A 25,286-nucleotide genomic window follows, 5' to 3' on the forward strand; every position below is an offset into this window, starting at 1 on the left:
AGCAGAAATTAAGCAGATAGGGCTTATATTCCCTGGAGTTTAGAAGAACTGGAAGATTTCATTGAAATGTTCAGAGCAAAATGTTTTAGGGTCTCGACATGGTAAATACAACTATGATTTTTAGCCTGTCTAATGTATAGTTTAGTTTAGAGATACAGTGCGGCAACAGGCCCTTCGGCCCAGCGAGTCCGTGCTGACCAGCACAGCTCAATATTGTATCCTAGCCAATATTGCCTAAATCAATAGAGAGACAGTCTGAAGAAGGGTCTTGACCCGTAAAGTCACCCATTCCTTCTGTCCAGAGCTGTGGAAGCCAAGTCTTCGGGTGTCTTTAAAGCAGAGGTACTTGATTAGTAAGAGTGTGATAGGTTATGAGAACGAGGCCAGAGAATGGGGTTGAGAGGAAAAAGTAGATCACTTAGAATTAAATGGTGGAGTAGACTCGATGGGTTGCGTGGCCTAATTCTGCTACTATGTCTTATGGTCTTTTGAATCTTGGGGTCCAAGTCCATGGCTCCCTGAAAGTGGTAACACAAGTAGATAGAGTGGTATAGAAGACATATGGTGTGTTGCCTTCATTGGTGGGAGCTTGGAGTATAATAGTCCGGAAGTCATAATGCAACTTTATAGGTCAGCTCGCATTTGGAATATTGAGTGAAGTTTTGGTCACCCCATTACAGAAAGGATGTGCACGTTTTGGAAAGGGTGCAGAGGAACATTACCAGAATGATGCCTGGATTTGTGGGCACTGCCCAAAGGGAGAGGTTGGACTGACTTGGAAGCTAGTTCTGCTTGCAAATTTACTCTGAAGCACTGTTGAAGGGACACCTGATAGAAATATATAAAATGAGAGGTTTATTGTAGATAGAATGTTTTTCCCAAGATGAAAAAATCAAATACTAGAGGGCATAGCTTTAAAGTGAGAGGGGCAAAGTTTGAAGGAGATATGTGGGGCAAATTATTTTACATAATTCTGAGTACCCAGAATATACTGCAATGGGTGATAGTGTGGGCAGTTACCTATAGTGGTATTTAAAATACTTTTGGATGGCCATATGAATATGCAGGGAATGGAGGGATATGGATTATGTGCAGGCAGATAAGAGTTGATCGTGGCATCATATTTGGCACAGACATTGTGGGCCAAAAGGCCAGTTACTGTGCTGTACTGTTCTCTATCCTATATTTATGTAGCCAATGCACATTTTGATTGAGAAAAAAAGGTGAAAATAATTAAAAGAAATTATGGAAAATTAGATTCATTGCTGTAGAATGATATTAAGCAGATATGGTTCCCTTGGAACATCCAGAGGTCATGAGTGTCACCACATCAAGGCAAGTGGAATGAAGAATTGGCTTTTTGTTCTTAGTTAGTTGCATAGTTCCAGCAAACATAATTAAACATATGCTATAAAAATACCAATGTCATCTTGCATTAAATACATTTATTATTTTTAAAATAAAGTCACATTAAAATACAAATTTTGATGATATGTATTGAAACTGAAAACAGTTTTGTTTCTGTATCAATCAATGCATGTTAAAAAATGAAATGACTTAAGTTTTATCTTTTGGGTGCACATCATTTTATGAATAAGACTATTTCATCATGGAGAGTACAAAATTACAGCCCACCAATTAAGGGGCTATTCATTTCCCCGGTTACCATTGATACGGCTGAATGTTATCAAAATCCTTTTATTACACCTTTATTCATGACAACATCTCAATGTTCACATTACATATTTCTTAATATAGCAATAAAATGACATTTGTTGGGGAAGACATAACAACTATTTGCTGTAACTCACACCAGTGATGGATACAATATTATTGACACCTGCAAGCAAATTAAAATAACTGTCAACCAATTAATTTTATTCTTTCGTGTTTTATTAATGTCTTTGGATAAAATCTTGTATAACCCACTCAGGAGGGGAACCTGCAGATGAAAAAGTACACACTTGTTAAAATCACCTGATGATTAGATTAAAGATTAAAAGTGTACACAATAAGATGTCATTTAATACGAGCTAGTTTTATTTTTCACTCATTGCTTACCAGACGCTGATGAACGTTTTCCCATGAGTCCAACAAAGCTCTCTAACTTATGTCCTATAAAACAAATTACAAATAAGCTTATCAATTTATGTTATTGATCCTACAATGTGTTTAGCATTAAACTTTCAGTTCTCTCTCCTCAGTGACAATGCATTTTCTTTTCATTGACTAACCAAATAATAGTCGGAAAAGTTGCATGCAATAATCTACTTGAGTGATGATCACATTACATGAACTAGAATTTCTGATTTTAGTTTGGATACACTTCTCTGTTACATTATTACTGACATAGAAACATAGAAAATAGATGCAGGAATAGGCCATTCGGCCCTTCGAGCCAGCATCGTCATTCAATATGATAATGGCTGTCAATATGTTTTCGGACATATTTGGATTCCATAGCAATTACATTTATTTCTAATAATTATTCTAACAAATTCACATATCGCATTCATGGTATAGAATGATGAAGTAGACTGAAAGTTTAGATATTGAGTTCCCCTTAGATTCGGTATTCTTAATTGGCTTTATAATAAAATTGACAAAATATGGAAATTAATTGATTACATTTGAACAGCTGGGAATTCCACAGCAATTGGATTGAGGTGTTCTCGACCACAAGCTGTGGAATGAAGAAGGTGAGACGAACCCCCAAATTTAAAATATTAAATTGAAGGCTGAGACTGAATTTGGTTGAATTGAAACATTCCTCGTGGTTTGCTTTAAATAAGAGTCATGCCTGTAGGGAAATCTGGGCTGAACCAAGCTGAAATTTATATGAGAAACCATCATCAGATATACATTGAAGAACATAGTGTGAATACGGAGAGGGCTGATTAGTGTTGATCCTAGGATAGGAAAGATTATATTATGGGATAGAATAGCGATAGTAAATAGAAAAAGGGAATGTGACTGACAGAATAGTAATAGTACGGTGGAATGTATGGGAAACCATTAGTGCATGAATGGTAACTTGCTTTGTTCCAAGTTTTCTTTGGAATAATAGGTTCAACTATGGATAGAGTATGGAAGGGTCAACAACACAGATGGAGGGGATTCGCGCCCACCAAAACTCGGGAGGTGAAGACTCATCAGATGGAAATTGTGAAGCTACGCCCACAAAAAACTTGGGAAGCTTGATGAGATTCTGGGAAGAGACATCATCATCATCTTGTTGTTGTGATGGATTGATAATGCAATAGTCATCCATGTATATCTGATTATCTGATTATTAGGTTATCACAAATGATGGTTTATCATTCATGATAAAAGAAAGGAATGTTAATCCTGGCTAAATTGGAGCACCCATGGTATTAAAATTGAGTTAGGGCTTATGTGCTGCTAGGCCATTTTGGTCATTAAATGTGCCTTTGCAGAACTGAGACAAGCTGCTGAATGGTGCTATTTTGTCTGTGACCCAGATAAAAGCTGCAGGGAAAGAATGGGATATCTGCAGAAGTATTTCAATAAGGTGTAAAATGTATGAAACTGAGTGGGTCAATGCAAACCAGATATACATAGTGTAAATTATGCTGTGAAGCCTTATTTGGATAGTTTTTTGTGGGTTGTCTGAATCCCAAGGCACATGTTGCATTATTCATCTTTGTTAGCTTCTTTCTAGAAGCTCCTTTCGAATACAATATATTAGTTACTATGTCATTGGGTTAGGGAACTGTCAATCATGTACTGTCGTAATCAATATGTGTTATATGACTGTACAGAGACCACCTCCATGTGGTTCAGCCCCTCAAGGTACGGGGACCTATAAAAGGTAGCTCCCACGAGGTCCTGTGTCAATCTTCTGGAAGAACACTTGGTACTGCGTGACCTTTTGGAGTGTCTCTGCTTGCACGAGGCTAGAAGGGCTTGGCCAAGCAGATACAAGGGTCGAACCTGCGGTGGTTTGGTATTGTATAGGGGTGTTGTGATGTGTTACCCAAAATAAAATTTAGTTGTTCAAGTGCTTGATTCAATATTTTATTGACTGAAACTAGGCTGGGGGAGCTTAGAATAAGCTATTTACATATTCAATGGGTTGGACCAAATCTGTTCTCTCTAAGAAGGTAGTAATTCCCAAATCTAAACTCCAATGGACAGTGGGGAACATACAGGATAGGATAGGGCTTATTACAAATACTACACAAAGTCTGGAGTTTAGGTTGTGCAGACGTGAACTTAACAAGGAAATTAGGAAGAGGTGGACGGGTGTATAAAAAGGCAGATAGGATACTTTCCTTTATTACCCAACGTATCAAGAAGGGAATTGTATAAGATACGTGTTTGACAACAGCTAAAGTACAGTGTATGATTCAAGTCAGCACATTACAAAAATAGTGTTGTTATATTTGAGAGGGTCCAGAGGAGATTTTAGGGGGATGTTGACATGGCTGAAAATGTATACTCCTGATTAAGCTGGGGTTGTTTTCTTTGGACTGTGGGAAGATTTATTGGAGACGTATACAAGTATGACAAACATGGTCAGGTGAACCAGAAAGGACAATCTCATTTGACAGGCAGGTGATAAAATAATTGGTGTAGATGTGTATTAATTGGCAGAAGAATTAGAGGGAAGTTGGGGCAATTATTTTAGCCAAAATGTTTTCCATTTTAAACTCATTGCCTAAAATGTGATGGAGATTAAAACCTTAATGACACCTAAATGTACTTGTATGAATATTTAAGAACCATAACTTGCTATTTAAGATGCCATTCTGCAAAATATTTGCCATCAATGGAATGAAGAGGTGTGAGCAGTGTGCTGGTAATGGTATATAAGATTATGAGAGGCAGAGGGGAGGTAATCAAGCAAAATCTTATCATCATGGCAAGGGTATCAAAAACAAGAGAACAATTTTAAGTAGAGAGGAAGGAGCTTTGAAGGGAATTTGTAGAGTAAGTTACTTTTACATAGGAAGTGATTGATATCTGGAAAAGACTGTCAGAGAAGGTAGGGGAATCAGATACAATGATTGCATTTTAGAAGCATGATTTAGGAGGACACTTAACCAGCTAACGGATAAGATCCTAATGTGAGCAACAGGTTTGACATGGACATTATGGGCTGAAGGGCACATTTCCGTGAATCTGTGACACAATACACTCCATCGAACTCACAATCATTTTTGTACAATGCTAAAATAAAACAGTACAACTAAGGAAATACAGTTCTAACAAATCACTGATCATAAAATCACATATTACTCTCACCAACATGCTGTACAAAGAACCCCCCCCCCCCAATTTCACAAGCAAAACCAAAGAAATGAAGAATTGATTTACCAATTGTTCTGAAATGCTTTGCATGCCTCTAGTGAGTTTTCTATACGCTGTGTCTGTGTGTCTGTGTGTTGGGGGGAATGGTGGGAGGCCTATAGATAGAATGTGAGAATGGAGTTGGAGTGCGGAAGGTGCAATGTCAGGACACAAATTTGAGAGTAAATCACCTTAAAACACATATGGTCCAATTAATTATTCCACTTGTATTAGATTAATATTAAGGAAAAATGAGACCAGGTTTGTCTGTTTGCGAATTTCTGAGACCAAACGGTCAGGTTGGAAAAGGAGCACTGGGAGGTCCATACATGCGCAAATAAATTGGATGCGTTTACATGTTCTATGGAACAGCTTTTGATATAGGTAAACAAACACATTTTTTTTTCTTCTACATGGTTTGGTTTAGAACCTCAAAAATCAAATGCATCTAACTACTTTACCAAGACTATTTAATTCAAGGATTTTTTCATTTTTTACAGTACTGTGTAGCTATCTACAATAAGTTCACTGTCCTTTTAAATGAAAGTAACCTCTACTATCAAGTTTGATTATTTGTTTATTAATAAACCATTACTTAAAACATTGTCAATGGCCATTTGTATATTCCATAAGAACAATGAAATGTAATAGTCTGACTCCTGTGCTATTTCAGTGCTAAGCAAACTTCTTTATTTCTTTCAAAACGCTTTTGAAGATCAAGGATATGGCATAACAAATTAAGGGCCCAAAAAAATATTTAAAACAACACTTTAATAATGAATGTAGTCCATTAAATTACAATTAAATAAAACATTTTTTACAGTATCTATTTCGATGTCCTCAGTAATTAACATGTTTTTCAAAACTTACTTTTGCGAGTCAATGGCTTGTTCCCTGGGGAAAAAAAAAAATTACTTTTCCAACAAACCTACAACAAATAGGAAGCATTGTTTTAGATTAAGAAGTTGATCCTGAAGGATCTTTTTGGCTAATTATAGATTTGCACTTATAATGCATCTCTTATTAATGGTTATAAATAATAGATGATTTTAAGCATTTCTCAAGCAATTCATTATTTCCTGTCAACACTGTTGCCCGAGTCATTATCTTGGAATTAATCTACCTGTAATAACTCTGACTTTGATATCTTTACTTTAATAACTCTTAACTAAGTTATTATTGCTGAGACCTTGGAGAACAAATTTTAACTACTCTAATGTAATATGATCTACTTATTGTAATTCTTTTAATTATTTCACACAGAAGCACAAAATCATTTCCCCGCAAACTGAAATCGAATAAATGGAGTGATTTCCCATTCACATCAGACTCAATTCTCTGATGGAGAAACTAAACAAATGTGGTTAATCCAGCAATTAAGAATTATCTATATGCAGCAACAGTATATTAATAAATTAAATATCAATTGCCATTTCTTTTGTATGTGAAGATGACCAGTTTGTATTTAGTCTTGAATTTTGCTCTCATTAGCAAAGAAACAGCTTGAGCACCAGTAATCCTATAGTTTGTGAATTTTCCACAGGAGAATTCTATAAAACCGGTGTATCTTCCATTACAGCAACATCTATAAGATGTCTATGAATCTCCTGAATTTGAAGAAACAAGGTTTTTCAATTTATCCAGCTGAAAAATTTTCACTGAGATACAAACGCCCAGGAAATCATATACTCCTGATATGTTTAATATACTTTTGGGAAAAACTGCTCCCTCCCAGAGACCTGGGAGTGAATGCAAAAGTAGGATAACGTAGAAATCGTGATGGTCGCATGGACTCGATGGGCTGAAGGGCCCATTTCGAGGCTTGTCTTTCAATCAATTCAATTAATCTTTGTTTTTATTGACAGAAAATGTAACAATAAGTCCCTATTTTATTCAGTATATTTAACTTGGCCAAAGAAGTTGCCCATTCATTATCTTGACTTGTACTACTGATTGCACTCGCTGTAACATCTAACGTGGGCATTCTCTTGTTCTTTGGTTGCCTCCCAAAGATGTGAGGGCTTGTTGGTTAATTGACATCTCTAAATTGCCCCATATGTGCAGGGTGTGGATGAGATGGAGGAATAACATCGAACCAATGTGGGCCTATGGGCCTATTTCCATGCTGTGACAATGACTTATGGCTTTCTATATTTATCTCGATACTTGCCAATGAAAGACTTGCTGTCACATATGCACTACATTTATGGCAACTGCTGATAATATTGTTATTATTAACAGCTAGATCTGGGCCAGTATTATGAAGGCACACCTCTTTGATTTTAGGTACACAAAAAAGCTGGAGAAACTCAGCGGGTGCAGCGAAGGAAATAGGCAACGTTTCGGGCCAAAACCCTTCTTCAGACTTTGATTATTTGACTTACGGTAACTGAAGTTACATAACATTACATTATATACATGTTGAGGCTCTATAAGGTGCTGGTAAGGCCGCGTTTGGAATATTATGAGCAATTTCGGCACCATATCTGAGGACGCATGTGCTGCCTCTGGAGACCATCCAGAGGAGGTTTGAGCAGATTACCTGATTCGGAATCAGCGAGGTCAGCCATACATCGGTCAGGCAGAGGATGTTGCAGTCCCTTATGTCCCGCTGGAATCTGACCCTCACCCTGAGGTCATCCAGCTTGTTTGTGTGGCTAGGTTCAGCTCCAACTCGATAATCAAGTTTGCTGATGACACTGTGGTGGTGTACCTGATCTCAGACAACAATGAGAAGGCCTACTGGGAGGAGGTGGCTGATCTGGCACTGGTGTCAGGACAACAGCCTCCTCTTGAACATCAAAAAAACTAAGGAGCTGATCGTGGACTTTAGGAGGGCACATCATCCGAGGACGTACACACCATTGAGGATAAATGGGGATACTGTGGATAGGGTGAGCTGTTTTAAATACCTGGGAGTCCACATCTCTGAGAATATGACATGGACATTACACGCTGCAGCACTCTTGAGTAAGGCAAGGCAGCGCTTTTACCACCTTAGGCAATTGAGCGTCTCTGAGGATCCTCCAGTGCTTCTATTCATCGGCTGTGGAAAGCATCTTGTCCGGAAATATCACGATTTGGTTTGGGAACTGCTCTGTCAGGACAAGAAGGCTCTGCAGAGAGTAGTGCGTTCGGTCGAACGCACTATGGGAACTGCACGCCCCTCTGCAGGAACTATACATCAGGAGGTGCAACTCCAGAGCCAATAAGATCATGGGAGACCCCTGCAATGGACTGTTCCAGCTGCTACGGTCAGGCAAACGCCTCTGTTGCCATGAAGTGAGAACGGAGAGGTTGAGAAGGAGTTTCTTCCCAGAAGCCATTAGGACTGTAAACTCTTCTCTCACCAGGGACTAACTTTACTGTACCATTCTACTGTTTTTTTTTAATTGCTTTTTTTTTCCTTTTTCTTTCCTCCCACAATATGTAATATGTGAATATGTGATTCTGTTCCATTCTGTCTGTAGTTTGTTTGTTTGTTTGTTTGTTTGTTTTTGCACAAAGTCCGTGAGCATTGCCACTTTTCATTTCACTGCACATCTCATATGTGTATGTGACAAATAAACTTGACTTGACTTGACTTGACTTTACAAGAATTACCCCAGGAATGAATAGGCTAACCTATGATGAGCGTTTGTCAACACTGGGCCTGTACTCGCTGGAGTTTAGAAACTATTTTAAATCTCTTTCCTCGACGGAGAAGCGTTTTTTTCCCGGATTGTATCTCCGTCCGCGCTGCGGCCTAACATCAAGGTGCTAACGGCCTCTTGCTGGGGATCAATTTTGGGACTTAACATCGTGGAGCTGGTGGTCCCTTTGTTAGGAATCGACCTCGGGAGCTCCAACTGCGGGAGCCTGCGGTCTTAACAACATGGAGCTCGTGGTCTCTTGGTTACGGACCGACTTCAGGAGCTTCAAGCCGCAGGAGCGTCGACGCCCCGATCACAGGAGCGTCGATCGCCCCGATGTGGGACCTTCGATCGCCCCGATGCGGGAGTTTCGATTGACGGCTGCGGGAGCTTCGATCGCCCCGACTGCAAATGATTCGACTGCCCCATCCACTGGAGAATAAGGAGGAAATAAGATAAGACTTAATTGCCTTTCATCACTGTGAGGAATGTGAGGAGCCGCTGTGGTGGATGTTTATGTTAACTTTTATGTAGTTGTGTATCTTGTTGCTTTTTTCTGGCTTGACAGTCTGGTAAATCAAAATTCACTGTACCTTAAATGGTACACATGACAATAAAGGACCATTGAACCATTTAATAGTGAAAGGCTCAGATAGAGTGGATGTGGAGAGGATATTTCCACTTGTGGGACATTACTTTAGGAAGAAGATGACGAGAAATGTCTTTATTCAGAGGGTGGTGAATCTGTGGAATTCTTTGCCACAGAAGGCTGTGGAGGCCAAGTAAATGGATATTTTTAAGGCATAGATAGATAGATTCTTTATTAGTACAGGTGTCAGAAGTTATGGGGAGAAAGCAGGAGAATGGGGTTAGGAGGGAGACATAGATCAGCCACGATTGAATGGCAGAGTAGACTTGATGGGCCGAATGGCCTAATTCTACTATTCCTTATGATCTTACGATAACCATCAACTTGAGTTGTACTTAACATTTTGAAAGAAAAACACCCGTTCCTGGTGAGAGTTCCTATTTATAAATTGGCAAATTTTACAACAGGTATTCAGGAAGATTTATGCATTTTGTCTTGTCTACTTTTAGATGATTGACGTTAATGATGTAAATATATATACTACATATAATTCATCCAAATTTACTGGATATACTAAAAAAGATGAGAAAGTTGCATAGATTTTACAAGGAAATATGAGGATAAAACAAATTAAAAAATAATTTGGCAAATTAAACATTAAAAAAAATTGGTGGGGAAAAAATGATATGCTTTTTAAATGGCAAGAAGCAAAGAAATGTTAATGAGCAGAGGGATCTTGATGTGCTTATTCATGAAATGCACAAAGAAAACATACAGATATACCAAATAATTAAGAAAGAAAATGACATGGTGAGGGACTAGGACCTTGAAGTTCAAAAGTAAGGAAGTCTTGTCATTGCTTAGAAAAGACCAGTGATATTAGGTTTCGGCTTTAGCCTCTAAAACAAAAGAAGGAATGATTTACTTTTAAGTCAATGCAGTGCGGATATAGTAGGCTACTTCCTGGATGAGAAGATTGCCCTTGAAGAGAGATTGAGGAAAAACTTGCCCATACTCGCTGAAATTTACACCAGGTAAGAGGCAATCCCTAGAGATATTTGAGATTCTCAGAAGAATTGACAGGATAAAGGGAGACTACAGAACCTGGGTGCATGAATCAAGAATTAATCTAGAATGGCTTAGCTATTTTGGTCTGAAATGTGGGGAATTTCCTACCTCAGGCTGCTGAGGTTCCATTATTGAGCATATTCAACCGATTTTGAAACACGATGGGGAAAAAAGGGACATGGCATCGTCAGAAAGTGGTCTTGAGCACAGTATCATCCATGATCCAAATCGGTATTGGTATTGGTTTATTATTGTCGCGTGTTCCAATATATAATGAAAAACTTTGAATATGGAAAAGGCTCAAGGGGCCAGATACCCTTTACTGGTAGGCAGCATGATCAAACAGCTAGACGTATAACTTAGGTTTATCACCTGGCACATAAAACATTTATTCTGATGTGGTGATCTATTGCTCAGCTTGGCAGCCGATCAATTATCTACATGTAAAATCACATGAGATCATCGAAGTCAATCAGCACATTCACCTATTACAGAGCTAAAAGAGATGAATATTTTGAAGAAATTATTGAGTGAATAAGGTCAATGCAACTTTTGCATATTGTTTTCATAGGAAATATGGTGCCATGCCTCAAATAATAAAAATTAAGGTGGTATATCTATATGAATGGAGATTAACTGATGAATATAAAACAGAATTGTGGTGAGGGAAGGGGAGGGGTATTGGAATTGCTTTATTGCCTTGGTTGAATGTCTTCACATCTGTCTAGTTATGCAAGTATGCCGTTGTTTTCTGGTTATTTGAATAATCTACTCAGAACAAATAATAATGGTAATGGATTAAAACATTTAGCTATTTTCAGTAGGATAAAAATAGAATGGTTTCCCAAAGAATGAGAGAAATCAGATAGAATAGATGGTGAAGGATAGTTTGTGGTAATAAGTAAATGAATAAACAATGTAAAGGATGGCATTGGAAGAATTAATCCACACAAACATTATTAGAACATGGAATCATTTACCATTTCTGGATACTAAGGTAAAATATAATATGTTGAATATTTATTTGAAAAGAGTATAAGATAAATGGAAAGGACATTGTTTGAATTAGTACGTACAGTCAAGACCTCAGAACGGCTATATTTGATTGTTTTAAGTTGTGCAGCTTGTATAGTTAACTCAATTTAAAGATTGGTCTCTCATGTTTGGCTAACAGGCTTCGTTCTGCAATATAATTTCCCTAAACATACTTATATTTTATAATAATAAACAATGTTCCTATGCCCCACTGAAGACAGAACACTTGAATAGTTTTATTTTACTCGCAGACTCTGCATAGGCAACTGAGTGGAAAATGACGCTATTATGAGTTCTATTCCTTTAACAAAACAGCTCATTAAGCTTTGTTGTTTTCTGACTACGTTCCTCCCGCATCACACCACCCCCAGCTGACAAGATGATCAAACAGTCTTAATGATGTTGAGTCATAGTTTATTATTGTGGTGCTCCCGCTCAAAATAACTAAAAGGTGGAATTATTTGCGAATGTTTCTTCTGTGGTAAATCACTAAAATGAGCAAACGTTGTGTAAGCTGTGTGATGTTACTTTTGACGGTATCGATCGAATGGCTATATATTAACATATGTGTTTGTTCCAGAGATATGCCATGACTTGTAATGTGTAGCTCATAAGAGCGTCTAATTGCATATTGGTACAAAAACACGCCGTTGTTGGTCTCTTGACGGTGCACAGAGGAAGAGCCAATAGCAACTGCATCACGAGGTGTCAACTCGCACCCAGTTGTACAAAACACTGCCCTTCTGAGGATTCTGTATTTGCAGCCATAAAAAAACACGACGGAAAGGAGGATTAGGTATTTGCCACAAAGGCAATGGGTTGTGCATCACTTGTTAGACTGCAGATCATACTTCATGTGCAATTCTCAATTCCAAAATCTTGAAACATCATGATTCCATTAATGTAATAACAAAAAAAGGATTTCTCCCCAATGGCGTATATTTACTTCTAAAGTTGACCATTTGATTCGGTATTACTAACAACGCACAACCAAACACAATAAAGATGGTGATTTGAATTGATAGAATAGACACAGCAAGAATAGCGCTTGGATTGGAATACAGGTACTTGACATTAGTTAAAGACTATACCATGATGGGCATCCCTGGAGAGAAGGAATAGCTGACGTTTCGGGTCGAGACCCTTCTTCACAGTCGTCCCGAAGCATCACCCATTCCATCTCTTCAGAGATGCTGCCTGTCCCGCTGAGTTACTCCGGGATCTTGTGTGTAGTGTAAACCAGCATCTGCAGTTTCTTCCCACACATCTATATTTCTTTAACAATGGTATCTGTAACAACGTGTAGAAAGGAACAGCAAATGCTGGTTTATACCGAAATCGACATAAAATGCTGGAGTAGCTCAGCGCGTCAGATAGTCTAAAGAAGGGTCTCGACTCGAAACGTCACCTATTCCTTTTCTCCAGACATGCTGTCTGACCCACTGAGTTACTCCGGCTTTTATGTCTATCTTCCGTGTCTATAACAATAGTCCAGAAAGTGTAATTAAACAGCCCTCTGAAACACTTGTCGCTGCATCTGAACGAGGGTCCGCAACCGAAACGTCTTCGTCCAATGCCTCAACAGATGCTGCCTACCTGACCCGCTGAGTTCCGTCCAACTGTTTAATTTTACATGTACCAACATATTTGACAATTTGATTGACTTTGAAAAATACAATGTTCAAATATATAAGCAGATCAATAATGAATTGTTTAATATACCCGGTCGATAATGTAAGGCGCGAACCGTTCTCTTTTTTGTTATAATCGCCTTGCTGTGACATCTGGTAAATTTATGTTGCATAGAAAATCTGATTTCTATGCATTGTATGGCATTGAAATGTTTTGGGGTTTTTAGGTTGACATTAATGACAGATGGGTAGCCACCGCTGAAACATTGCTGGAGGCAAATTCACAAAAAACTGCTTTACCTAGTGATCGCCTTCCCATTAAGGCATAGAACTGCGCTGGTCGCGGTTTTCTGGTCATTCGGCGCAGGAGTTCCCTGACAGAGTTCGCTTTCAGTCGCTTCTCCTGAAATAAAATAACATTGGAGAGCACGGGTTTAAATCAGTTGTCAGGACGCACTGGAATGCCACCTTTAGCGCTGAAACAGACTGTCTGTTGCTGAGTACCAAGTAAGGCAGGGTAAACGAAAATGATCACATTTAACCCCATCATCCGCTCTATGATCCTAGTCTCTGGTTTCAAAGGTGTTACCTCAGGACACCACATTACAATGCGGCATCTCCAAAGAGGATCCCCCTCGGTCCAGGCTCTGTGCCACTTGGTTCATCTCCAAGCGCTGCTTTTTCGGGCAATCATTATGCCGGCATTGACGTTACAGTGAAAACAACCTTTAGGGTACTGCCCGTCTTTTACAGCATAACTACACTTAAATGGAATAAAACCTACAATGAATTATCGTCACATTGATTTGATCAGAGATGGTCTGAGAATAATTCTAATAAACGGGTTCTGATGAAAAGACCCAGGAGGTTAGCTCCTGCTTCTCCATGGGTGCTGACTGACCGAATTTCCAGCCCTTTCTGTACTTATTTCAGATTTCCAAGTTCGGCAGGTTATTTGTGTGCTGGGAAAGTCCGATGCTTCCATGAAGATTATTTGCACCGTGTTGTTCTGATATAATTGATTTTCAATCATTGCGATTTTACATCTATTTATATTTAACATTTTAAACTCCCCGATGATTAATCTCTGCCAAATTTAAATATAGCCCCTCTTTTCCCAAAACATACATCACTGTCTTATTTATCTACGGGGACGAGGTTCCATCGTTGCTACGTGTTGCTACTTACGTTATTTCACTTAATATTAATGTGTTGCAGCCAAGATGCAATGCTGGGCTGATGTAGGACTTTAAAAAATTGTTTGACAGAATGTGGCCAAATGATAATGTAAGGGTGTACTGTTATATACTCTATGCTCGGGTACCCAACTGGGAATGCCTACTCGCTAAGGGAAAATGAATTGGGTTTTGCCAAGCACTGCCTTCATGCACTTGGAAATTTTATTCCAAAAGGCGATTTGACCGCTTACAATTTTATCCAAAGTCTGAGTGTCCCTCCCAAGTATCCAGCGAGAGATCCGTCTTCGTAAAATCCCGTAAGATTCAGCTACCGCCCAATATTGATGAAACCACAGTGCTTCCCCACAGCAATTAGGGTGTTTTGCGAATCGTTGACAATTCGCCGGTGGCAGAAGATTTTTGGACCATATTTTGTTGCATATAAACACAAAACTGTTTTCAAAACTGGTCCTACAAATGGCTATTACACATCACGAGTCTCTAAAGACTATAAATACGAGCGGGTTGCTGGAAACAACAGAACAAATGTTAATTTGAATTTTAGTGACTTCGAACATTACCTGGCTGTGATTGTTGGCAATCAAATGTGATGTGTCTTCATTTGGAGAAATCTCTTGGCAAAAGACTTCTGTCAGAATCAGGAGGACTGCAGTCAGTGCGAGCAACCGGTGGCTCCTCATCTTGTACACGGGAGCGGATGGTGCCTGCGACGGGGCTCCGGCTGTGAGAAGGTGTAGTCGCGGAGCACAAGTAGCGACAGTTCAAGTGGTGGCAGTAGGAATGTCAATGCGCTCTCTCCGCTGGTGTCAGGGTGTCCACCAGCTGGCCCCGGTCCAACTCGTGCTTTTCCGTCCGATCCCGGAAATCGTCGAGATCCTTCCCCCCCACCGGCTCGGAGTCGCTGCTGACTACACGGGCATAAACTGCAGATGCTGCTCCCTCTGATGGGGAGGAGGGCAAGGATGGTCTTCGTCAAGACGCAGTGTGAACCTTGGCGATCCAGAGCCTTGGAATGGAAGTCCAGTTGACTGCTGTGCAATTTATATCCCGGAGCGAGGCGAGGTCGATACAGTGCAGGTACTTCACTGGTTCGAACATCGCCCTCCAGGGCATCGAAGGTGAACGAATCTTCCCCCAGTCTGACGAAGTAAATTAAAGAATCAATCTCTGAGTGCAGAAATGTCAAGGTCTATAATTTCCTCCAGTCTGAATACTTAACTCATTTCTCAGATATGAGTAATAATGTGAAAACATGCCCAGGCCGACGTCAGTATTCTCATATTACTTCGATTCCGTGAAGCTGATGGCACGGGGTCGATCATTTAATGATTCCTCCTTTTAATAACAGTGATTCAATTGCCGAAAAGAAGGAAGCATTTTGAACAAACAGATGTAACAATAAAAACTATTTTTTGAAATAAATGAAAATGTAAAATACGACGTGCCTGATTTTCCGTGTGGCAATGTGTATGCAAGTCGCTGAATTAAGGAAATAAACTGCAATTGAACTGCAATCTCGACATATGTGTCTTATAAATTAAATGTTTGAATAACTACAGTACCGAATAACACACACATCGTGTTATTAACATATTCACGAATTTGCACAATGATTTGCATTTACTGTTAATTTCCTGAGACAGCGTTCAATTTATTGCATGAATTTGTCGTGGGGTTCATATTTTTCAGTAGTTATTTTATACTTGAGAAACGCTATACTTAAAACGGTTCTTAACTCCATTCACAACATGACACTTCGGATTTATGCATTACGTGTGCCAATACCCTTGACAGAATATTATTGTATGTCAATTGCCGAGGTTAAATTCTTGAGGATGTACAAAATAAAAAACCTCAACGCAAAAACGTATTTAATACATCAGATTAACTGCAGCTAATGAGTGTGGATATTCATGGAAACATAGAAAATAGGTGCAGGAGGAGGTCATTTGGCCCTTCGAGCCCGCACCGCCATTCATTGTGATCGTGGCTGATCATCCTCAATCAGCAACCCGTGCCTGCCTTCTCCCCATATCCCTTGATTCCGCTCGTCCCTAGAGCTCTAACTAACCCTCTTTTAAATCCATCCAGTGAATTGGCCTCTACTTCTGTGGCAGAGAATTCCACAAATTCACAACTCTCCGGGTGAAAAAGGTTTCTCTGGTATCAGTTTTAAATGGCCTCCCCTTTATTCTTAGACTGTGGCCCCTGGTTCTGGACTCCCCCAACATTGGGAATTCTAGCTTGTCCAGTCCTTTTATAATTGTATACGTTTCTATAAGATCATAGAAACATAGAAAATAGGTGCAGGAGTAGGCCATTCGGCCCTTCGAGACTGCACCGCAATTCAATATGATCATCCAACTCAGTATTCTGTACCTGCCTTCTCTCCATACCCACTGATCCCTTTAGCCACAAGGGCCACATCTAACTCCCTCTTAAATATAGCCAATGAACTGGCCTCAACTACCTTCTGTGGCAGAGAGTTCCAGAGATTTACCACTCTCTGTGTGAAAAATGTTTTTTCTCATCTCGGTCCTAAAGGATTTCCCCTTTATCCTTAAACTGTGACCCCTTGTCCTGGACTTCCCCAACATCGGGAACAATCTTCCTGCATCTAGCCTGTCCAACCCCTTAAGAATTTTGTAAGTTTATATAAGATTCCCTTCTAAATTCCAGTGAATAAAAACCCAGTATTTCCAATCTTTCCTCATATGACAGTCCCGCCATCCTGTGGATTAACCTCGTGAACCTACGCTGCACTGCCTCAATAGCAAGGACGTCCTTCCTCAAATTAAGAGACCAACACTGTACACAATGCCCTGGTGTGGTCTCACCAGGGCCCTGTACAACTGCAGAAGGACCTATTTACTCCTATTCTCAAATCCTCTTGTTATGAAGGCCAACATGCCATCAGCTTTCTTCACTGCCTGCTGTACCTGCATGTTTACTTTCAGTGACTGGTGTACAAGGACACCCAGGTCTTGTTGCACTTTCCTTTTTCCTAATCTGACACCATTGAGATAATAATCTGCCTCCTTGTTCTTGCCGCCAAAGTGGATAACCTCACATTTATCTACATTACATCTGCCATGCATCTGCCCACTCACTCAACCTATCCAAGTCACCCCGCAACCTCCTAGCATCCTCTTCGAAGTTCACTGCCACCCAGCATTGTGTCATCTGCAAATTTGCTAGTGTTTCTTTTTAATCCCATCATCTAAATCATTAATATATATGGTAAATAGTTGCAGCCCCAGCACTGAGCCTTGCGACATTCCACTCGCCACTGCCTGCCATTCTGACAGGGACCAGTTTATTCCTACTCTTTGTTTCCTGTCTGCGGGGTGGAAGATTGCAACCTTCACGTGGTCCACCCTGTTTCGACTAATGCAATCAACTCGACGTGCACAAACAGAAGATCAAATAGAACATGTTGTCCTACAACTTTAGGCTGTGCACGCCACATGAAAGAAGAAGAAGAAGTTTCCTGTCTGCCAGACAATTCTCTATCCAGGCCAAGGTTGAAGATAACTAAAAAGGCAATACGGGCAGAAAAGATGAGGTACGAAGGTAAGAATATAAAGGAGGATAGTAAAAGCTTTTTTAGATATGTGAAGAGGAAAAAAATAGTTATGACTAAAGTTGGACCCTTGAAGACTGAAACAGATGCATTTATTATGGGGAACAAGGAAATGGCAGACGAGTTGAACAGGTACTTTAGATCTGTCTTCACTAAGGAAGACACAAACAATTTCCCTGATGTATTAGTGGCCAGAGAATCTAGGGTGACGGAGGAACTGAAGGAAATTCACATTAGGCAGGAAATGGTGTTGGGTAGACTGATGGGACTGAAGGCTGATAAATCCCCAGGGTCTGATGGTCTGCACCCCAGGGTACTTAAGGAAGTGCCTCAAGAATCGTGGACGCATTGGCGATCATTTTCCAATGTTCTATAGATTCAGGATCAGTTCCTGTGGATTTGAGGGTTGCTAATGTTTCCCTAGATCCTGTGTCCTCTAGTACATCTGGGAGATTGTTTGTGTCTTCCTTAGTGTAGACAGGACCAAAGTACCTGTTCTGCCATTTCCTTGTTCCCCAAAATAATTTCACCTGTTTCTGCCTTCATGGTACCCACATTTGTCTTTACTAATCATTTTCTCTTCACATACCTAAAGCTTTTACTATCCTTCTTTATATTCTTAGCCAGCTTACCCTCATATTTCATCTTTTCACCCCGTATTGCCCTTTTTGTTACCTTCTGTTGTCCTTTGAAAGTTTCCTAATCCTCTGGCTTCCGACTACTATTTGCTATGTTATACACCTTTTCTTTTGGTTTTATTTCATCCTTAACTTCCCTTGTCAGCCAATGTTGCCTCTTACACCCTTTGGAATCTTTCTTCCTCTTTGGAACAAAATGATCCTGCATCTTCTGGATTATGCCCAGAAATTCCTGCCATTGCTGTTCCACCATCATTCCTGCTAGGATCCTTTTCCAGTCGACCTTGGCTAGCTCCTCTCCCATGCCTTCATAGTCCCCTTTGTTCCATTGCAACACTGACACTTCTGATTTAAAATTCTCCCTCTCAAATTGCAGATTAAAACTAATCATATTATGGTAAATACCTCCTAGCAGTTCCTTTACCTTGAATTCCCTTATTAAATCTGATTCATTAGACAACACTAAATCCAGAATTGCCTTCTCTCTGGTAGGTTCCAGTACAAGCTGCTCTAAGAATCCATCACGGAGGCACTCTATTTGCAGTTACTGGCAATATTAGAAAAGTACAAACGACAAGATTTGGTCTGAGGATGAAATGTTCTCTTTCCTTGCGTTTATGGCAAATAATCGTTTATATGTACATTTCTGAGTTAATTAATTAATCTCTCTTTATTAATTTTCTTGTAGTGGTCAATAATAAAGGAAGACATTAGCTAAAAGTCATGCACAGATTCCCGATTTTAAACGTTACTTTTGCAAAATTGTTAACATTGGCAAAATAATTTAAGTATTAAAAGCAAACAAAGAATAAGTAGGCCTCCTAACGTGAAATTCATGAAAAGAAAACTATCTTTCCATTACTTTTCCGTTATGTCTGATCTCAGACAACGATGAGAAGGCCTACCGGAGGAGGTGGCTGATCTAGCACTCTGGTGCCAGGATAACAGCCTCCTTTTGAACATCAAAAAAATGAAGGAGCTGATCATGGACTTTAGGAAGGCACATCATCCGAGGACGTACACTCCATTGAGGATAAATGGGGATCCTGTGGATAGGGTGTAAGTTATTGGGGCAAATCCTCCAAAATCATGGAAGAACTCGGATAAGGACATGGACATTTTAAAAAGACAAATTTGCTGGCTGCAACGGAAAAACCCCCAATCCACAAATCTGTCTGGCCTGTGGACTTGGGCATCAAACAACTGTGCGAATTGGGGTGGACAGGAAAGGCTGAGACGGAGATAACGAGATTATCTTGGATACACAAAGGAAGGAACCAAGCCTCAGCAGACGGTGGTAAACAGGCCAGCCCAAGCTCAATCACCATCTTGGATGATCCATCCATCGAGACAATAGGAGCCCGTCCAGGCGATGGGATAAAAATCAGGCTGAGGGATCATGACATCAGCAAACCTCTTATCATTGGAAGCCTATTGTTCATGCCAGATCGAAACTGGGTATCATCAAAAGAACCCTTTTATCCAGAGGACCACCTGGGGGGTTTCAAAGGAAGCTCAGGTATAAAACAGAAGTCAAGCCAGAACTCTCTCTCTCTTTCTGCTCTGCTGGACAGCTCGTGAGCCCAACTGTAAGTACCCCAGTGACCTGGTGAAATTCCCGAAATAGGATAGAGGTTAAGAAGATAAAGGGGGATAAAATTGTGTCAAGTAAGTTTTACGACGTGCCCGATAGTTTTCCACCCATAGTCTTAGTTTAAAGCATAAGTTTAGCCAGGTATTATGTAGTGTTGGTGAGATTCGATTTCTCATTGTTTAATAAAGCCTGTAAATTTTAGACTTGCTTTGAGTCCATCTTGGTTTCTGTTTTCCCTCATCAGCACACTCTGGTCAATTCAACCTTTTATCATATCCCACCATAATTCCGAGGTCTAGAACCTAGGGGAATCCCTTTTGTTATATTCTCTCTCTTGGAAACCGCTCGAGTGGAGTGGTGGCCGTTTGACCCTCCGACAAGGGAGAGAATAACTTGGGCAGTTGGGCCCGAAGGGAAATAAAGGGAAAGGCAAAACCCCTACAAGGGTGAACTGTTTTAAATATCTGGGAGTCCACATCTCCGAGGATATGACATGGGCATCACACGCCTCAGCACTCATGAGTAAGGCAAGGCAGCGCCTTTATCACCTCAGGCAATTGAGGAAATTCAGAGTGTCTCCGAGGATCCTCCAGTGCTTCTACGCAGCTGCGATGGAAAGCATCTTGTCCGGGAACATTACCATCTGGTTTGGGAATTGCTCTGCCAAGGACAAGAAGGCTCTGCAGAGAGTAGTGCGTTCGGCCAAACGCACTATGGGAACTTCACTTGCCCCCCTGCAGGAACTATACATCAGGAGGTGCAACTCCAGAGCCAACAATATCATGAGAGACCCCTTCCACCCCTGCAAGGGACTGTTCCAGCTGCTACGGTCAGGCAAACGCCTCCGTTGCCATGCGGTGAGAACAGAGGTTGAGAAGGAGTTTCTTCCCAGAGGCCATTCGGACTGTAAATGCCTATCTCACCAGGGACTAACGTTTTTCCTTCCATTATTTATTATGTAAAGGTATATGTGTGTTTTGAATGTGTTTATAGATTGTTTGTCTTTTTGCACAAAAGTCCGTGAGCATTGCCACTTTCATTTCACTGCACATCTCGTATGTGTATGTGATAAATAAACTTGACTTGACTTGACTTGACTTGATGTAAAACCAGCGGGGCACTTGATCTGATACTGGGAATTCCTCCAATTATTGTTATAATTTATGGCTTAATTTTCTTAAACAATCATCCAGGCTCTGGCGTACACTCCATTTCCCTCTGTCTTCCCATGACTTTTACCACTCTTCCAAATATTTGGCTTTTTTAAAAATCATATATGTTTCAGTGGGATAGTTTGTTTCAGACTCAAAAATGACCTGGATCTACTTCACTTGGCCTATTGTTCTGTTCAGATCGAAAACAGATGCTGTCTCACTGGCTTTCAACTCTGCTCTGGACTCTCTGGGTAACGAGAATACATACTTCAGGTTGCTATTCATTGACTACAGCTCAATCATCCACTCTAAACTCATTACTAACTTCCAAGACCCGGGCCTCGGTATCTTCCTTTGCAACTGGATGCTGGACTTCCTCATTGGTAGATCTCAATCCATGCGGATCTCCTAAACACTGATCGTCAACAGAGGTGCACCTCAAAGCTGCATGTTTAACTCACTGCTTTATTTACAAATGTGCCAATGTCATCACTGCTGATAGCCTAATCACAGCTGGTGATGAATCAATGCACAGGAGAGAGATAGAACACCTTGTTGAGACTTTCTTTTAACAACAACCCCTCAGTCAAGGTCAACAAAACCAAGGAACTAATCATTGACTTCAGAAATGGGAAGCTAGAAGACGAGGGGCATGGCACAGATGGTGAAGATCGTTGTAGGGTGTTGAAGCTGGAGAGAGATTTGAATACAGGAATAATAATTAAAAAATTCATATTTTGCTTAACTCGAAGCTAATAGACATTAAATCCGAGGAACGGAATTAGAAATGCTTTCAGGTTTCAGAACAAAGTTGATCCAGAAGATTTCAAAGCATTATTTAATTAAGTAATCACTGTGTGTATGCAGCCTTGCATTATGAATACAAAGGCATGAGTGGTTAGACGCCACATTTAACTTAATTGAAATCCAAATGCTGAAAATCTGAAAAAGAAATGTAAAAGCAGAAAATGTTGGAAATGTTCAGCAGGTCAGGGAGCGTATGTGGAGAAACATGTTTCCAACTGATACTACTGGTCCGATTCCTTCCATCATCCCAGCTGTACACAAGGAACATCCATTCGTGGGAATATCTACACAAAAATGGTTACTAGCAAACACCACTCAATCCCTTGACACCAACGTAGACACAAGGAACTGGAGATGCTGATTTACATAAAAACAAGTGCTGGAGTAACCTTGTAAGCATCACTGGAAGACACGGAGATGAAAAGAAGAAAGAGGCTATATAAACATAGAAAGATAGAACCTTAGGTCTCTGGCTTGACGTTTCATTCTTCCCTTCTCCTTATCCGCCACCATTTTGTCTTCTTCTCATCCAACTGGCCATTATCCCGTATTTGCCTCTCAATGCCCCCCGTCCCCTTAGCCACAAGGGTTTCGACCCAAACATCACCCATTATTCTAAATAAAGAGATGCTGCCTGTCCGCTGAGTTGCTCCGTTTCATTTTGTGTCTACCTTCTTATTTAAACAATATCTTTTGTTCTTTCTTACACACCCTATCATTTGCCAGGCTTTGCTCTGACCTCACATCTTTTCCAGCTTTCTCTCCCTACTGCAATTATTCTGAAGGTCCCAATCCAAAATGTCACCTATCCATTCATTCCAGAGATGTTACCTGACCTGCTGAGTCACTCCAACACTTTGTATTTTTTCCCTTGACACCAGAGTTACTTTAGTTATTTGCAAACATTTAAATTAATTCAGTTTATAAGTATCCACGTGATCTAAACGTAGTGAGGTGATGGTAAGGTTCAATAAGGACCTCATTTTCAATCTTTTCCAGGGTCTCAGCCTAAGGCAATTATTCTGAAATCCTTTAAAACCGAGATGATGTCAACTATTTTTTCACGCAGAGAGTGGTGAATCTCTGGAACTCTCTGCCACAGAGGGTAGTTGAGGCCAGTTCTTGGCTATTTTTAAGAGGGAGTTAGATGTGGCCCTTGTGGCTAAGGGGATCAGGGGGTATGGAGAGAAGGCAGGTACGGGATACTGAGTTGGATGATCAGCCATGATCATATTGAATGGCGAATGGTGCAGGCTCGAAGGGCCGAATGGCCTACTCCTGCACCAAATTTCTATGTTTCTATGTTTCTATTTTGCCATTCTGGAATTCCAGCAGGAAATTGTGTTAAAAAGGCATGCAAGCCAAGGTCATAGAATAATTCTATTGACATGGGTCATGAGATGATTCTCCCGTTCCTGATTGCCATGCACCCGAAGGAGGAAAAGGTTATCCTGAAATTTATTCAGCAATGCAAAACTGAGTAAAACTTTGAAATCTGAGCTTGATCGAACACCAGGAGGATCCATACGAGTGGTCTACTCATGAAGTTCTAGAATTGTAGTGCCACTTCCAGATTGAAGCAGCTGCTTAACTTAACCTTCTTGTAGTCTCTGACGTTGCAATTGACCCTAGAAGATACCTGTCATTTCAATTTTCTACCTTACCCCCATTCTCTTCTTTGATTTCCTGCGCTGTCTAACGGAGTTCAATCTAACTGAAGAATGGCACATCATTTGATTATTCAATGCATATGAACCTACAAATTAAGAGCAGGAGTAAACTGTTCAGTCCATCAGGCTTGCTTTATCATTCAATAAAACCATGGTTGATTTGATTAAATTTTTATTTTTGTATTCAAACCCATCTTGCATACCCTTGCCTAAATAAAGCCAAAATAATGATGGTTTAGCATTCATGACCCCTTGATCATATTGTGCACACGCATGCATCCACTCATAACTCTACAGTTAAAGCCACAAATTACAGAAACAAGGAACTGCAGATGCCGGTTTACGGGAAAAAAATTGCTGGAGTAATTCAGAGAGATAGGCAGCATCTCTGGAGAACAAGGGGACCCAAACGTCACCTATTCATGTCCTCTAGAGATGAGAAAATAGAGGGGGATATTACTTGAAATTGGAGAATCCAATATTCATATAATTGGGTTGGAAACTACCCAAGCAGAATATGAGGTCCAGGACGGACAGGGCCTGCACGCACCTATGACTTGCCAGGCTTTGTCCCACCCTCACCTTCCTTCCAGCTTTTTTCCCTCTACTAAAATCAGTCTGAAGAAGAGTCCTGACCAGAAACTTCACCTACCATTTTCTCCAGAAATGCCTCTTGATCCGATGAGTTACTCCAGTACTTTGTGTCTATTTTTATAAACCAGCATCTGCAGTTTCTTGTGTCAAGATAATAATTTGAACATTGTATTAACAAACTACAAAATGAAAAACATAAATTTACAGATTCTGGTGAATATGCAACAATGATAGGTACTCACGGTGCGAAATGCTTGTGTTAGACATCCCACGATGGGATGTATAACACAAAGCAATGATCAAATGTTTAAAATACATACAAGCTGGCTACACCATTGATGCAATTTGCAGAATCTGTATTTGAAAAAAAATCCACAATGAAGTACCTTTACTACCAGATATTTTATTCCATGTGTATTTTTTTACATTTTATTATCATTAATTATTATCGGCTTGCATCAGATATAGGGACAAAATGTTCAAACTGTTCCTACCAGCTGAATATTTACAACGTTTTTTTCCAGTGGAAATACTCATATTTGAATGTTTTTTCACATTCTATGATAATCCAAATACCTCGGTGCATGATTGGGTGCTAGATATTATCAGATTTCCGTGCAGGATTACTGGTATTTCATCTTCAATTTGCAGTGGCCTATTGACCTGCAAGCCTGTATATCTTTGGGGTGTAGGGGGGAACCAGAGCATCCAGAGGGAACCCCATAGTCACAGGGAGAGTGTGAAGGCTCTGTGTAAACAGCATTCGTAGTGAGGTTCGA

The 25,286-nt window shown here is 40.1% G+C and overlaps 1 protein-coding gene across 1 annotated transcript; it reads right to left on the reverse strand.

The window, feature by feature from the left end:
• Positions 1 to 1,430: 1,430 nt before the first annotated feature.
• Positions 1,431 to 16,675, reverse strand: tac1 (tachykinin precursor 1). The gene is made up of 5 exons (XM_055662312.1): positions 15,028 to 16,675; positions 13,569 to 13,671; positions 6,184 to 6,207; positions 2,062 to 2,115; positions 1,431 to 1,942 (listed from the first exon to the last, which is right to left on the reverse strand). Exons 1-5 carry the CDS (start codon positions 15,145 to 15,147, stop codon positions 1,896 to 1,898), a joined length of 348 nt encoding a protein of 115 aa, XP_055518287.1. The 5' UTR covers positions 15,148 to 16,675; the 3' UTR covers positions 1,431 to 1,895.
• Positions 16,676 to 25,286: the final 8,611 nt, after the last annotated feature.

The sequence above is a fragment of the Leucoraja erinacea genome, chromosome 2, assembly GCF_028641065.1.
Source record: "Leucoraja erinacea ecotype New England chromosome 2, Leri_hhj_1, whole genome shotgun sequence".
In the NCBI taxonomy this organism is placed as follows: domain Eukaryota; kingdom Metazoa; phylum Chordata; class Chondrichthyes; order Rajiformes; family Rajidae; genus Leucoraja; species Leucoraja erinaceus.